The 13,505-nt window shown below is 40.6% G+C and overlaps 1 protein-coding gene and 1 long non-coding RNA gene across 5 annotated transcripts in view; one reads left to right on the top strand and one right to left on the bottom strand.

Moving 5' to 3' along the window:
• Window positions 1–9,184, bottom strand: part of LOC100644268 (protein lozenge) — a 39,226-nt gene extending 30,042 nt beyond the window's left edge. The window contains exons 1-3 of one of the 2 annotated variants that reach the window (XM_048411952.1): window positions 8,149–9,184; window positions 7,075–7,305; window positions 1,440–1,553 (exon numbers count right to left, since the gene is read on the bottom strand). In XM_048411952.1, coding sequence (XP_048267909.1) covers window positions 1,440–1,553; window positions 7,075–7,305; window positions 8,149–8,404 — 601 coding nt within the window. In that variant the 5' untranslated portion in view covers window positions 8,405–9,184. The remainder of the gene's footprint in view (window positions 1–1,439; window positions 1,554–7,074; window positions 7,306–8,148) is intronic. The other variant, XM_003400549.4, reaches the window with a different exon arrangement.
• Window positions 9,185–9,313: 129 nt separating this feature from the next.
• Window positions 9,314–12,686, top strand: LOC110119862. Of its 3 annotated transcripts, none has more exons than XR_007226321.1 (4): window positions 9,314–9,578; window positions 10,794–10,931; window positions 11,032–11,347; window positions 11,935–12,686. It is a non-coding gene; the product is annotated as an uncharacterized LOC110119862 (long non-coding RNA). The 3 variants fall into 3 exon arrangements; XR_007226322.1 differs by lacking the exon at window positions 9,314–9,578 and adding an exon at window positions 9,613–10,236; XR_002308381.2 differs by lacking the exon at window positions 9,314–9,578 and adding an exon at window positions 10,506–10,632.
• The last annotated feature ends 819 nt before the right edge of the window (window positions 12,687–13,505 follow it).

The raw sequence follows: 13,505 nt of genomic DNA, 5'->3' as shown, positions 1-13,505 counted from the left end.
AAATTCTATCCTGTTTTCGAATCTGATGAAAGTCAAATCCTAAATAACTTGTGATTGTGAAAATTGTATGCCTCTGTAGAAAATTCCACGAGTATTATAGATTTCGACGCTTAGTGTTATATCGATTGCCCGGCAGAACGTGAACGAGCTATAAAAACGTTAGAAAAATCAATCACGCTGGACCATTTCGAAAAACAACAGCGGTGAAAAAAAAATCTGCGAGACCGACGGGCACGCATCGTCCTACGCCTATCAATACTTTATACAACAAATGCGAAACGTCCGCAAAAAGCTGCCGTATTCGTGGTCGACTCCGCAGCGGCTATTAATCTGATATCGAAATAACAGGCATTTTTTTCTACGGATGGAAGCCTGAAATTGGTGGCACTCGCTTAAGCTGGAACAATCGTTCTGTATTTTTTGAATTTCTCTCTCTCTCTTTCTCTCTCTCTCTCCGCCCGTCGACGAGAGCATCATCGAAAAATATTTATGGAAATAAATTTACATTTTGTGGAACCATTATGTGAAACCGATAATGGATAATCAAAAACTGCTGAAGTTTGAATATTTCCAGATTCAACGAAATTATTTTCAAATAATTGCAGGAATAATCATTGTCTTCCTGTTTTTCACCTTTCCAGTTGTCTCCGTGGTTTCCGAATATTCAATATGTGTACGTACACGTTTCTCTGCTCTGCAGATGTCAAAGTAAGAGAAACGCATCAGGAACTTTTCAATTAATGTTCGCTCGATTAACGTAATTTTTTATATCTGTAGAATATCTGAAAAGATTTCCCACTAATTTTCAAACTTAAAGAGGCACATGATTTTCCTTTGGAGGATTTCATAGTGTTTCTTAAAACCTACCAATGTTCCCTGCATTCCCTCAGACTAAACGAAAATGCATCAACTCGTGAATTAATCTTCGCTCGATTAAGACAAGTTTCATAAAGGACATCTGGAAAAATATCAAGCTAGCCCTTTTTCTTTCCAAATTCTAAAAAGGCTATGAATACAGCGTATTGAACGATGGTTTCAGTTATTTGTATATCAAGCCGGTATCGCAAATACGCATCATACGACACCGTTATTAAGCATGGTCAAGCATCGATAATTAACGGATATTTTTCGAGGTTTTCATAGTATATTACGGTAAGTGGATTACTTTTCACGCGGCAGTGTGCTGGTAAAAGCATTGTCTATGTAGTACAGCTTGGTGAATAGCTAACCCAAAACACGCATACGCGCGGTACGCACGTCGACCACTGCATCATCGCGCACCATCTGCTCGGTAATGACTTCCCATTACCGCGTATAGGGACTTTCGTTGAATTATCGGTACATTTTCAGGGAATCCACGGATAGTAGCAGCCGGTGGCCGCGGATAGATCTCGCGATCCACGGCCTACCAGAGAATGGAAAGTGTTTGATCTACTCACTCGTTTTGGAGCGCGGTTCTCTGGGTCCATCGACGGTCACCTTGATGGCTCTCGTATACGTGGCCACTTGGGGTGGTGTCGTTGATACAGTAATTGTGATGCTGAAACTTTTTCCTAAAACAGAAAAATCGAATATGATAAAAGAACGATATGTATATGTACCTCCCTTAGTTAAAGTAAAGTATCAAGTTAAACACTACTCCTTCGTAAAGATATATTGTTATTACATATATAGCTAGGATCCTGTCCAGTTTAGGTGCAAATATAATAACTGCCCCAAGATTTTTAACGGTGTATGTCGAAATGCTTAAAGTTCCCCTTTTTACCTTTTAAGTGAAATTATGTTTTACAGGCTGTTGCTAAATATTTTTAATTGAATGGAGCAAAGTAAAGATGACACAAGGAAAGTAATAAAACCTCGGTTTCGAAATGGCAGACAGGATATTTTCAATAGAAGAGAATGATTCTTTATATAAAAGAAGCAATAAAATATCTATCTAGAAGAGAAATTTATCACCAACCGAATTTCACAGTTAAAGAAATCTTAAAGATAAGAAGATATTGAATGAATCCTTTTGTATTCTATAAAAGATGCCTGGTTAGAAGAACAATCTATTATCGATCGAAATGTAAATTTACTGAAACGTTCGAATAATATTTCTCATATTCTAACGAATTAAATTTTGTATAATATACACTCTGTAATAAGAAGTAATAACATTTCTAGTTAGAAGAGGAATTTATTACCTATCGAGTTGCAAACAAATTCGCGACAGACCTATATTCTGTGGTCAGTGGTGCCACGAGCGAATCTCGATCTAAATACTTTACGATTTCGTACCGCAATTACATCCACGTCCATTAGGTTTCGAGAGACCGCGAGTTTCTTAGAGCGCGCAGACTCTAAAGCGGGAGAGAAAAGGACGTTCCGGGGGTGGAGCACCGGTGTGCATATATCACCGACGAAGGTCTCGAAGTTGAAGGTCCGGTATATTAATTCCCTCTCCATAAACGTCCGTCGCAGAGATTGACTACACTTTCTTAAACGGCCCATCGCACGCTAATATGCATTTGGTAATTCGCTGCCTGTTCCAACGAAACAACCCCTTGTCTCTTTCGGATGCTAAAGTCAACTGGATTATAGCCGTGGTTCTTCTCGAGTTACTTTGTGTCGGCACGGTCCACTTAAAAATAGATTGCCTTTATAGGATGGAGGTGTTGATCGTCTTGTTGCAATTCATTCAGTCTGGGATAAAAAATAAAGGTGATAAGAGAAGAAGCCCATTATTGGTTGATTTTCCGATTTTAATGTTACTTTTATCACTAAAAATATAAATTTTAATACGATAAACAGTGGCTCGCGAACGTATTTGAACAATTAATACAGCCAATGTTCACGTGTAATATCATGTATGTTATATAAAATATTTGGAAATTTCATTGATACTGGAATGAGACACGGCTGTCATGATCAAAGGTACCTGTAACTGTTGATATTTTTCAATCTTTTGATATTGATGAAAAGTAAGGAGATAATTTTTAAGACATGCGATGGATCGACATACAACGTATTGAAATTTAGACCTACTCTCCCGTAAAAAAATTAAGAACATGACTTAACATCAACGTTTTCTTTCCGTAGAAATTCGAGGTTTCAAGAAAAGAATTCTGCGATCTACCAAACCATCGACATCTAAATGGAACTGGAAGAAAATCTGGGGCATGAAATTCGACAAACACCCGAGAATATACGAAGAAGGCCCTTCGTTTGCGTTAAAGAGAGGATATCTAACGTGTCGCGGACATATAGTCGTTTGTGTTGGCGTAAACGTCAACGATTTGTAATTGTCTCCCCTTGGTGCACCCTGGTCCACCTCGCTGTGTCTGTCAACATGATAACCGGCATCAAACACCCCCAACCCCGCCACCCCCGGGAGCTGCAACTGACTGCAGAGAGGCACGGCGTTATATCCTAGTTATAGCATGCCCTCTCCCCCGCGTGCAGCCGCTCACCCTCCACCCCTTTTGCCCCCATTGCAGCCCCTGAGCCCGCGATGCTGTCGCTCTCGCGCCCGTCATTGCATCCTTGTTATCGTCATCGTTTCGGTCCAGCGCAAAGTGGCTCGTTTCAGAACACCAAAAATCGCGCGTGTCGCGGTTCCTCTTTCTGGCTTTCGCTTTAAAATCGATTAGCCGCATCGATCGCATTCGCGCGCCGTTACGTCTGTCTTTTCGCTCTTACCGCGGCCTGCATGACAACGTTCGTCGTTGATGGATCGGACAGGAAATACAATTTTTTCGACGGTTGTAAATGTAGCAACTTTGTCTAGACAGTAAAGCGCTCGCTGTTATGCTGGACGCTACAGAAAGTTTCGACGTTCCTACGATTTTGTATTCAAGGATACGCCTTGCGCTCGAAGAACGCCATTTAATTTCAATGTATAATTTACAGAATCCAGATGGTTGCAAAAGGATGTCATTATAAGAAAGTAAAAGAGGGTTGAACATAAAAGGGTGAAAAAAAAGCGTGAAAAGTATCGGAAGCTGACCGAAGCGATATCGTAAGCGATGATAGGAAGGGAATCCGCGCACGACACCCGAATGCCCCTTTCCCTCCATCGTCCGAGTCCATCGCATTTGGGGCTAATAATGCCGCACGGCCGATTTCCCCCACCGATGGCCGGACCTGCGGTTAATACTCGATGATGGGAACGGTCATCTGCAGAGACAGGACACCCAGGCTGTGCATTCGCGAACGACGGACGGACAGACCGACAGACAAAACCGGGCCACGCGTATGTGCCACCTATATAACGTGCACCACATCGCCGGTTATCCAGCGCGACTCCGGCTCGCTTCGATGTGTCGGTGCGTTTCCAACGGTGCCGAGGATGAGATGAACGCCATCCCAAACCGCCCACACAACCATCCGAAACCACTCGAAACCGTCCGTTAATACTCGTGGCACCGAGGTGGAGGGAGGAGGAAGGGAGAGCAGAGGGACGAGGTCTCTCTCGCGTAGGGCTAGGTAGCCACTCTCTCTCCAAGTGGGAGAGCCAGGAGCTGGGATGGAAAAGCGAAGGGTTCGGTGGAACGGGGACGAAGGTCCCGAGTCTCGCAACAGGATGTCTCTGCAATTGTCAAATAATTACTATCGGTGGTAATTTCAGCCGTGTCGATATAGACTGCGGTATATTACTAATTATAGGCACGGGGCTGCCTCGGTCCCGACGATGATGGAACGCCTGTTTCAACCTCTGTAGCCCCTCTCTTTGATCCGGCGCTACCAGCCACCTCTCTTTCTTTTCGTTTACGATCCGCTGAAGAAATATCGTGCCTTCACGGAAGGTGATAATTGCGAACATCTTACTAGTCTCTTGCTTCCTTTAACTCTTTCAACAACGTTAATCTTGTATATTTCATGTTTCTTTTAGATAAGATTTGTTGTAGTTACCTCGTTTTGTTGTTAGAATATATTATTAGTCGATCTAGTCTGACCAGACCACGGTGGTCACGTTTGGTTCGGTTTGATGAATTCTTAATATTCATGTACGAGAAAATTTCAAGCTCGACGCTTCCGAATTTTCCGTCGAATTTCTTGGACGAATCGGCAATATCGAGAGGGGAGATCGGAGCGGTGCGGTAGGATTCAATCAAATTAATAAGTCGCGGAAACAAAACCTCGATGATAGGAGGGTAGGTAGACTGGCCGGTCGCGGCCGGTACGAGGGTGGTTTGGTCAATCGTCGAAATTGAGTATTACGGATTATCGAGGAGAGATAGTGAAAAAAAAATACCAAAAACTAGACAAAGGGATCGAAGGATTCCGGCGAGGGACGTGTCCCTTTCGCTAATTGATTTCGGGGATAGCGTGTCCGGTGTCAGGAGGTGGATGGAACCTCGCTGACCCTGCACTTCATGATGAAATCGAATGAAACATAGATGATGCTATCGACGGGCGTACAGCTCGAGCGCGAGCAGTCCGGCTCGTTAATTCATAAATGCATCGTACGGTGCGTGGGGTGCAAAATGCATTTGTAGAACCCGATGAGTTTACCTGCTGGCCCGTAGATAATCGTCGCTCGATCTACGTACACGCGCGTCCCTGAAATCTGCGACTTAATCGGCGTAAAAACGGATTATTTAAAAAGCTACCGGACGATCAATTCGTTCGACAATCATTTATTAAAAGCTCGGTTCCCGTGATACGTGTAACTTTGTTCGCGGCTGACACGATTTAATTTCCGCATTGAAGCTTAATCTATACCTTTTAAAGCAGTTTAACAACTGCGGTTTTCCGAACAGCGAATTAACTAACGTAAAGGGCAAACGGTGAAGAAGATATTTAACATTTCTAATTAACTCTCAGACTATTCGTTTCTGTCTGTCTTAATCGAGGCGCTTTTCAGAAAAGAGATCCGAAGATAAAATTATTAACCGAGTAGATTGCATCGAAAGCTTTAGTTTTACTTTTTTAATGTTAACAACGCTTCGATTGATACTGTAACGCTTCTTAAGGAATGCTCTTTATGCTTACGAAATATGTATATAAAAATTTTATAATAAATCTACTATATGATTAGAAAATACATTAGATATCTAAAGTTATGTGGAAAAGTTTCCGGGTAGGTTTTTCACTTTGTACAAAAACGATACTTAAAGGAATCTGAAGTAATGTTAGGTGTAAAGGTCTGACAAGTAAAAGAAAACAGTACGGCAAATAAATATTGCCATATAACTGTATAATATTAATTACAATCTTTCTTAATATTGCTTTTGAAATAGAAACTTTTGCATCATAAACCCATACATCCGTTTCAGAAAGATTTGCGATTAACTTTTGAAGCATATTAACTACAGAAACTAAGCGTAATGTAAATTAGTAATATAAATAAACTTAAAACTAAAAAATAAAGAAATTGATATTTGTGTTTTACAGAAACAAGGTAGGAACATTGATCGGATTTGCTTGATTTTCGAGACTTAGCCTCTTTCTCTCTGGCCGACGGACGATGATTTCTGATTAACGGCCAGTTGTTTCGGATGCTAGGTCGGGGCTACCGGCGGACATCGAGTAATGACTCTGGGGGCAGCGGGATGCGAGGGAACTCGCGGATGCGGAGGGTTTAAAAGCGAGAGACGAATCAAGCGGGGTTGAGGCCAGTTGATGACGATGATGATTACAATAACCGTGCTTTTAGGGGGTTCGAAATCACGGTACATGCCTCTCTCGTGCAGATAATTTACTGGCTGCTTTTTCAACGACTTACAAAGCAAACTGCCACTGACGATGACACTCGAAACCTCAAAACTAACTCTCTCTATTGGCTCGTTTAATCAGTTGCTTCGAGCTTTGATCATTTATCTTCAATCATTGATCTATATCTTCAAATCTAACCATTGTGTTTTTTAACGTAGAAGCTTAAAAAATGTTTACATTTACACATATAAGATTTTAGTTTAGATATTTCAGGTATAACATTATAATATCAGCAGTTTACATTTAGAGATATGAGATATTAATTTCATTTTTATGTCACTATGAAATCTAATGGCGTGATAAAGGTTAGGTTATGTCTCATGTATGTATTTGAAAAAAAGGATGAGAACCAAGAAAATTGTTTAAGAGACTCACCCCTGCCGCTTCTCCCGACGAACCTCAAGTCATTGAACTTGGCGACTTGGTTCTTCATCAAGGTAGTGGAATTCCTTAGTTCGGCGCAACAGTTCTCATCGTTACCCGCTCGCACTGTCACTAGAGTTCCATCGACGACTTCGCCCAGGGCGACAACTTTGAACGCCACCGGAAGCGTCTTGTTGGACCGCCAGTGAGTTGGCAGTTGACTACATAGAAAATACGGTGATCCTGCAAAAAATTATAAAAGCAATTAGTGTCCTTGCTGTAGAAACAGGCGGAATAGAATTGGTTCTGTTCCTTCGGATGCAATTAAATTTTTGTAAGAAGTATTACTTTATGTACATTTTTAATAAATATTCTAAATTAATATTTGGGAAAAATGATATTTTACAATTATATAAAGATTTTTACGTTCTTAAATTTAATTTATCTAACTCTATTCTCGGTCGCCATATTTAACTGTATACTTGTACAAACATTATTCTTGTCTTCTTCTAAAATATGATTAATATGACTAAGAATCTACATAGAAACATTATAATTTTTTTACTAACCTGATATTTCACCAACTGCATATAGAAAATTTTGCAATAAAACTATCCGTGCCCGAAAATTCAACGAAAAGTTTCGCAATAAAATTTCCGTTACGTGTACTGTTTTCCCGCTCCTTCGAATAGAAGACAACGTCAAACTTTTTAACCAATCAATGATCGTTTCTTGGAAGCCATATTAAGATTAGAACTTTCACCGAGTAAACTATAAAACTTGTACCGCAAAGGACTCGAAAGTGCAGAAAGGAAGGAACAACAGAAACCTTTATCCATATACTTTACAAACAAATCATTTAACTCTTCAAAAACACATTGCAAATTAATGTATATCTATACAAACGAACCAGACAATTTTATTAACCTAGTAATTCTAGTTTACAAACAATATGAATATTCATATCCATCCATATATCCTCACAAACAAATTACTTGAGTCACTAGAGATATATCGTAATAAATTTACAAAGTTTCTATAAACGATTAAAGACAGACTAATTTCAATGTTAGAAATATTACAAACCTGTTCGAACTAATTCGCCAGGGTGTTCAGCCTGTGCCTCGCCGACGAGTCTCTCGGTCCACCACAGCTCGCCGACGGCGGCACCCTCGCTCATCTCGCCACCTCCTCCCCCGGCGTCGGCGTCGTCGGCCTGCTGGTACCTGGTGTTCACCCCCTGGAGAGGCGCCAGTGAGGGGCCGCACGGGCCGGCGCCTTCGTGGGATCCAACGGTGGCGTAATTCTCCCCGCAGCCCACGGAACCCACCGGTAGATGCATCCCATCGGCCAGTAGCCGCCCCTCGTCGCCCAAGCACGCACCCTCCGGGCAAGACGTCGTGACTTCACTTGCCTCCTCGATCTATACACTCCACCGGAGCCTGCTATCTACTTCCTGGCTGCTACCAGTAACTCCTCCTCCAGCAGCTGCTTCTCCGCTTCTGGTCCACACGATGGATATCCAGGATACTTACCGACACATTCATCGTATCTTATAACACGTACGAAGTATTGTCGGCGTTCTCGAAATTTCTCCGAGTTCCATAACGACAGCTCTTAAACTTACTCGTTTCCCGCCAACGCCATGACAATATTTATCGAATAACAACGTAACACCTCCAATCAGAAACTGTTTCTCCCCTCTATTGCACTTTTAGTCCGCGAGGTGTCACTACAGAGATCGATGCACGATCTATCAAGGATTTATTATTAAACTATACGATCACTTATTGATGATGTAACACGTTTTTACCCGGATTGGAGGCTCCTACAGGTTGCTGGACGCGAGGTACGCCGAGGTTTCCGAACCTCTGACACCAGTTGGTCTAATGACAGCTTAAATGAGAAGCTTTCACTTTTGTTTCGCGAGAAAGATTCGATACTGTGCGCAGACACGATTGTTGACGAGGCTCGTTTGTAGATTCGAGAAAACACAGTACATCGAAATAGAGGTTGCAAATGAAACACAATTACAGGAACGTCAGTCGCGGTCGACGGTGCGCGACGTAATGCCGGCGGCGCGGCTTCAGCCGCGTGTTCCGCGTAAGCGGCCCGGGACGGCCTAAGCCTTGCAATTCCAAAGCTCCCCACCGTCGACATCATCCTCCCGCCGCGCCTCCTCTCTTCCATATCCCCACTGTTAGATCGCCCGCCCTCTGATCGAGTGCACTCGTTTTCTGGCCAGTGTTCGCGTTTTCATATTTCTCGGCTTATTTATACGCAGTCTATTCTCTCACGCGAAGAGTTTTTCACCAGTTTTCGGCGAATATGTTGCATTGTTCGACTATTGGGAAATTGTGTTAGTCATAGCAAATGATCAAATCAATTAGTGATCGATTGATCAAATAGTTTTAATGTACTCAGTATCTTAATATGCTTAATGTGCTCGATTCTCTAGGAACAAATGATTTACTTTCTCTCGTTGTAAGATGACATGAATAATGGTATATTCCAAGGTAAATTTAAAAACACCATAACTTTTTAATATATGTACACATAAAGTTATTCAATGTAATTGCTAAACGTAGTATGTGTATTTAATTTTGTATATTTAATCAAATTGAATAAGGGCGTGCAAATTAGGTTAAGTGGCGCCACGCACTAAGGAAATAGCATTTCGATCTATAGGCTGTTCGATAGGAACTGCTTGCGATTCTCGAAAGCGTTAGTGGCGTTGGTACAATTTAGTCAGCACAAGTAAGTGGCTTTGAGAGAAAAATTACAGAAATCATTTAATATAAAGGAGTGCTGAATATTACATAGTAAATGTTATCACTGTGAGCTTTAGGTTAGCTCGAAATGAAGTTAAATCGTAAAGTGCACGTTAAGATGGCGTTACAAAGTGATCATTTGTTTTCTTTAACCTTTCGCATAAACCTTTTAGGTATGATCATAGAATATTAAGCATTACTAGTATCTACGGTATCCACATTCAGTTTAACAATGCAGTAATTAGGTTAGTTTGAAGTAAAATTGAATCATAAAGAATTGAAAACAGTATCCCTTCGCTCACTTTTAGGTACCTCAGTATGTGTAAAAATCCAGAGATACAGTATATTAATCAGCTGTATAGGAGAAAAAGATACATTGAAGGTCATTTCGATATCGTGAAAGGTAAATCCAACCTGTTTCATGGCTACAGCGAATTTACGGAAAATCCCATGTGTCATCGTAGTTGCTATCTATAATTGTATCCATTTATAAATATATTTGCATATGCTAGTGTGCCCGATTTTGCAACTGATCGACCAATTCGACCAATCACGTAGTACCAATATATTTAAAATATATAGATGTCGTTGATGTAATATTTGACGTGGTCGAACTAATTCATGCTAATTAGTCACTTCTCTACATAATCTTTTGGCTAGTTGTAACACCGATAAGGAGGAAGTATCATCAAAACTCCGTGTGTTATCGTGTTCTTTTTCAAAGCGGGCCAAGCTTTCAACACCCGCGATTTCATAATCTTGCTGAATGGCTTTAAACGTTCCTTTTCTGAAATAATTGGTAATCAAATAGTCGGGGATTCTAATAATTCCTAGTATATAACAGGATAATATCCGCATGCACTATCAGGAAAGTTATGCAATTTTCTGAGAAGCGAGGGAAATTCAAATGTTTTTCATCATGGCTTGCTTTCCACCTAACCTTTATTCTGATGTTTCCAGATTAAACAGAATCCTATAAAACCTCAATGGCGAAAGTAAACGAAGTAATAGAGTACATATTTTGATATTTATAAATTGGGGAATACATTAAAAACTGATGATAATTAATCATAGGAAAAAAGTGGCTTTTCTAAATTAGTGAGTTGCATTTCTAACACGTATTTCAATATATCGTAGAGTTGTATAAATCCCAAGTGACGAAAACGAACAGAATAATAAAAAATCTTTATTTTTGTAGCTTGAAACTTGGACAAAAGTCGCTTATAGGGGTTGAAAAGAGTTACTTCTCCAGGTTACAAGATCCAACCCAGTGTATCAGCAAGGCGTAACAAGTGTCTGTGTGACGTCACGCGGCTTTCTGGAGGCGGAGCCTGTGATCGCGGGAGCAGGTGGGGGTGGGACTCTCCCGCATCGTGGATCGTTTGCCCCACCCTCGGGATTTTGTTCCTTCGTACCACCGCCACCTTCAACCTCCTCCTTTTCTCCCCCGTCGTCTCTTTTACTCTCTTTTGAACTTTGTTCGGTGACCCCCCACCTGTCTCTACTCTACCAAGGTAGGAAGCTGTTACCTCTGATATCCATTGCAAGATTCAACCCACCAGGAACTTTGTAGAATTGTATCTTTGGTCAGATATCTATCTTCTACACAGACGCCAAACATTATTACTAGACATACAAGTTGTCTGGTAATGATAATTGATAGGGTTTTGGTTTGGACGAGTTCTCTTCAGATATTCCTCCTTGCTTCAATTTGAAAATCACTGGTTGTCCTTTTAAATTGTTTAAAATCATGATAATAGTTTGATGATCTTTGTATATCTTGAAAATTCTTCAAAGTGTTTCTAGTAAATTCAAGTCTAGAAATTTAGATTCGTCATCCGTAGGTAGGTACTCCAATTTAAAAAGCAATGGTAGTTCTAGCTAGAATAATGTATCATAATAGATTACAGTAATAGTTTGATAACTTTTACATATTTTGAAAATTCTTTATGATTCTACTATTACATCTTCTAAAGAAAATCAGCTATCAAATTACTATCTATGTGTCTTGTATACAGCTTTTACAGTTCAATGAAGTACTTAAATTTCTCCCATGTCGTTTCAACATCCTATAATCTGACCAATCCTTTTCAATTTCCAGTTGCAAGAACACCGAACTGCCACAAAATACTCGAGTAAACTGTAATCAAATAACCGTTGACCCTTTGAAGTTAACCGGTGAAGTCAAGCGATCCAGCCCGACGACGCACCGATATTACTTGATACGTAGCTTCGTTGAAGTTGGAAAGAATTTTCCCGGAATACATACGCGAAAAGATGGTGTAAGGCGCTTTAAAGGTCTCCGGTCGGCGTGTTCCCGCAACGCTACCGTTTATTGCACTGTGGTCTGCTAAAGTGCAATCGAGGAAGCAAAATGCGGTTTCACTCGTTCGTGCGGGGCTCGCAAGAATGTAATTAACCCCTCGGAAGTGGCACGGTGCTTCGACCCGTGGCCGATTTTACCTGCGTTTTCTTATCTCTCTGTCTTTAAAAGTGAGAAGCGCGGACGAGGGACACCTCGCCGATCGGTTTTGTCGGTTCACACCGATCTACCGCAAAAATCGGGTCTGCGTGTCGTGAAACCGCAATTACTTACGCGAAAGACGCCGGCCAGATCTATCGCAGTTGTCACGTGTGTTTATGGTTGTTCGGCCATGATGTAATCCCATTGTTTTTTTACTTGATTTTTCTAGTCTGTATGTTGAGACTTTTTCTTTTAATTGCATAGTTTGCTTCCTTTAATAAGAAAATGTACAAACAATGTGGTAATTCAATTCGTGGTTAGGAATGCTTAATATATAGAATAGTTAACCATTGTTATTTGTCTTGCGAATTAATGATCAATTAAGATAAGATCTCTTGTAATAACTTTTCTTTGGTAGCATCGTGTTGTAGTTAGTACATTTCTTTTAACAGAAAATTGTACAAATCGTGTGGTTATAGATATGTAACAGATAGCAATTGTCACTTATCCTATGAATTAGCGATTAATTCGATTTTTTGAAATGAAATATAGGAATTGTGCGATATTTTCGAAGTAACGTTGGATTGTAAAGCTCGTTATGAGGTGAGCCAGATAACAGATTAATGGGCGGAGGGAAAACAGAAACATTTTTTACGCTTTTTATCAGGATGGCGACATCGCTTGGAAACGATACCGGTGGCCAGCGCCACCGGAAGGGCTTCGTAAGACACACTTATCGACAACTCGATTCTCAGAAAATAGTGTCTCGTGAAAAGGGCTTTCCCCTGATAACTTTTGTAATCGAAGAATTCTTAATGCGATATATTCGAACTCATTAATCATGTACATGTCGAAATAATCTTCCGAAGATTTGTCCACGAAAATCTGCTTCCTTTAACTGTGGAATTTTGTTTCAATGGAAAATGGATAGAAAGAGATCGTAAGCAGAGGTTTCCTAAATTCGGCAGAATCTTGTTAACTGGATAGAAACTTTAAATTTTATTATGAAAGATAGCGAAGAGAATTTTATTAATATTGTGTAAAGATCTTTTTACGGGTTTAAATTTTGTCTGAGAAAAGGGATCGTACAACCGGACGTAAGTTAATCTGCCTTTTGCGTAAAAGCCGAGCTAATGAACTATAAATAAGGGAGGAATACTTACGGCAAGTGGACAGCCGCACTTACTGACCCTTCGTAATTAAAATCC

This window comes from Bombus terrestris, chromosome 14 (assembly GCF_910591885.1).
Source record: "Bombus terrestris chromosome 14, iyBomTerr1.2, whole genome shotgun sequence".
Classification (NCBI taxonomy): domain Eukaryota; kingdom Metazoa; phylum Arthropoda; class Insecta; order Hymenoptera; family Apidae; genus Bombus; species Bombus terrestris.
This window is presented reverse-complemented; position numbering and strand designations above follow the sequence as displayed.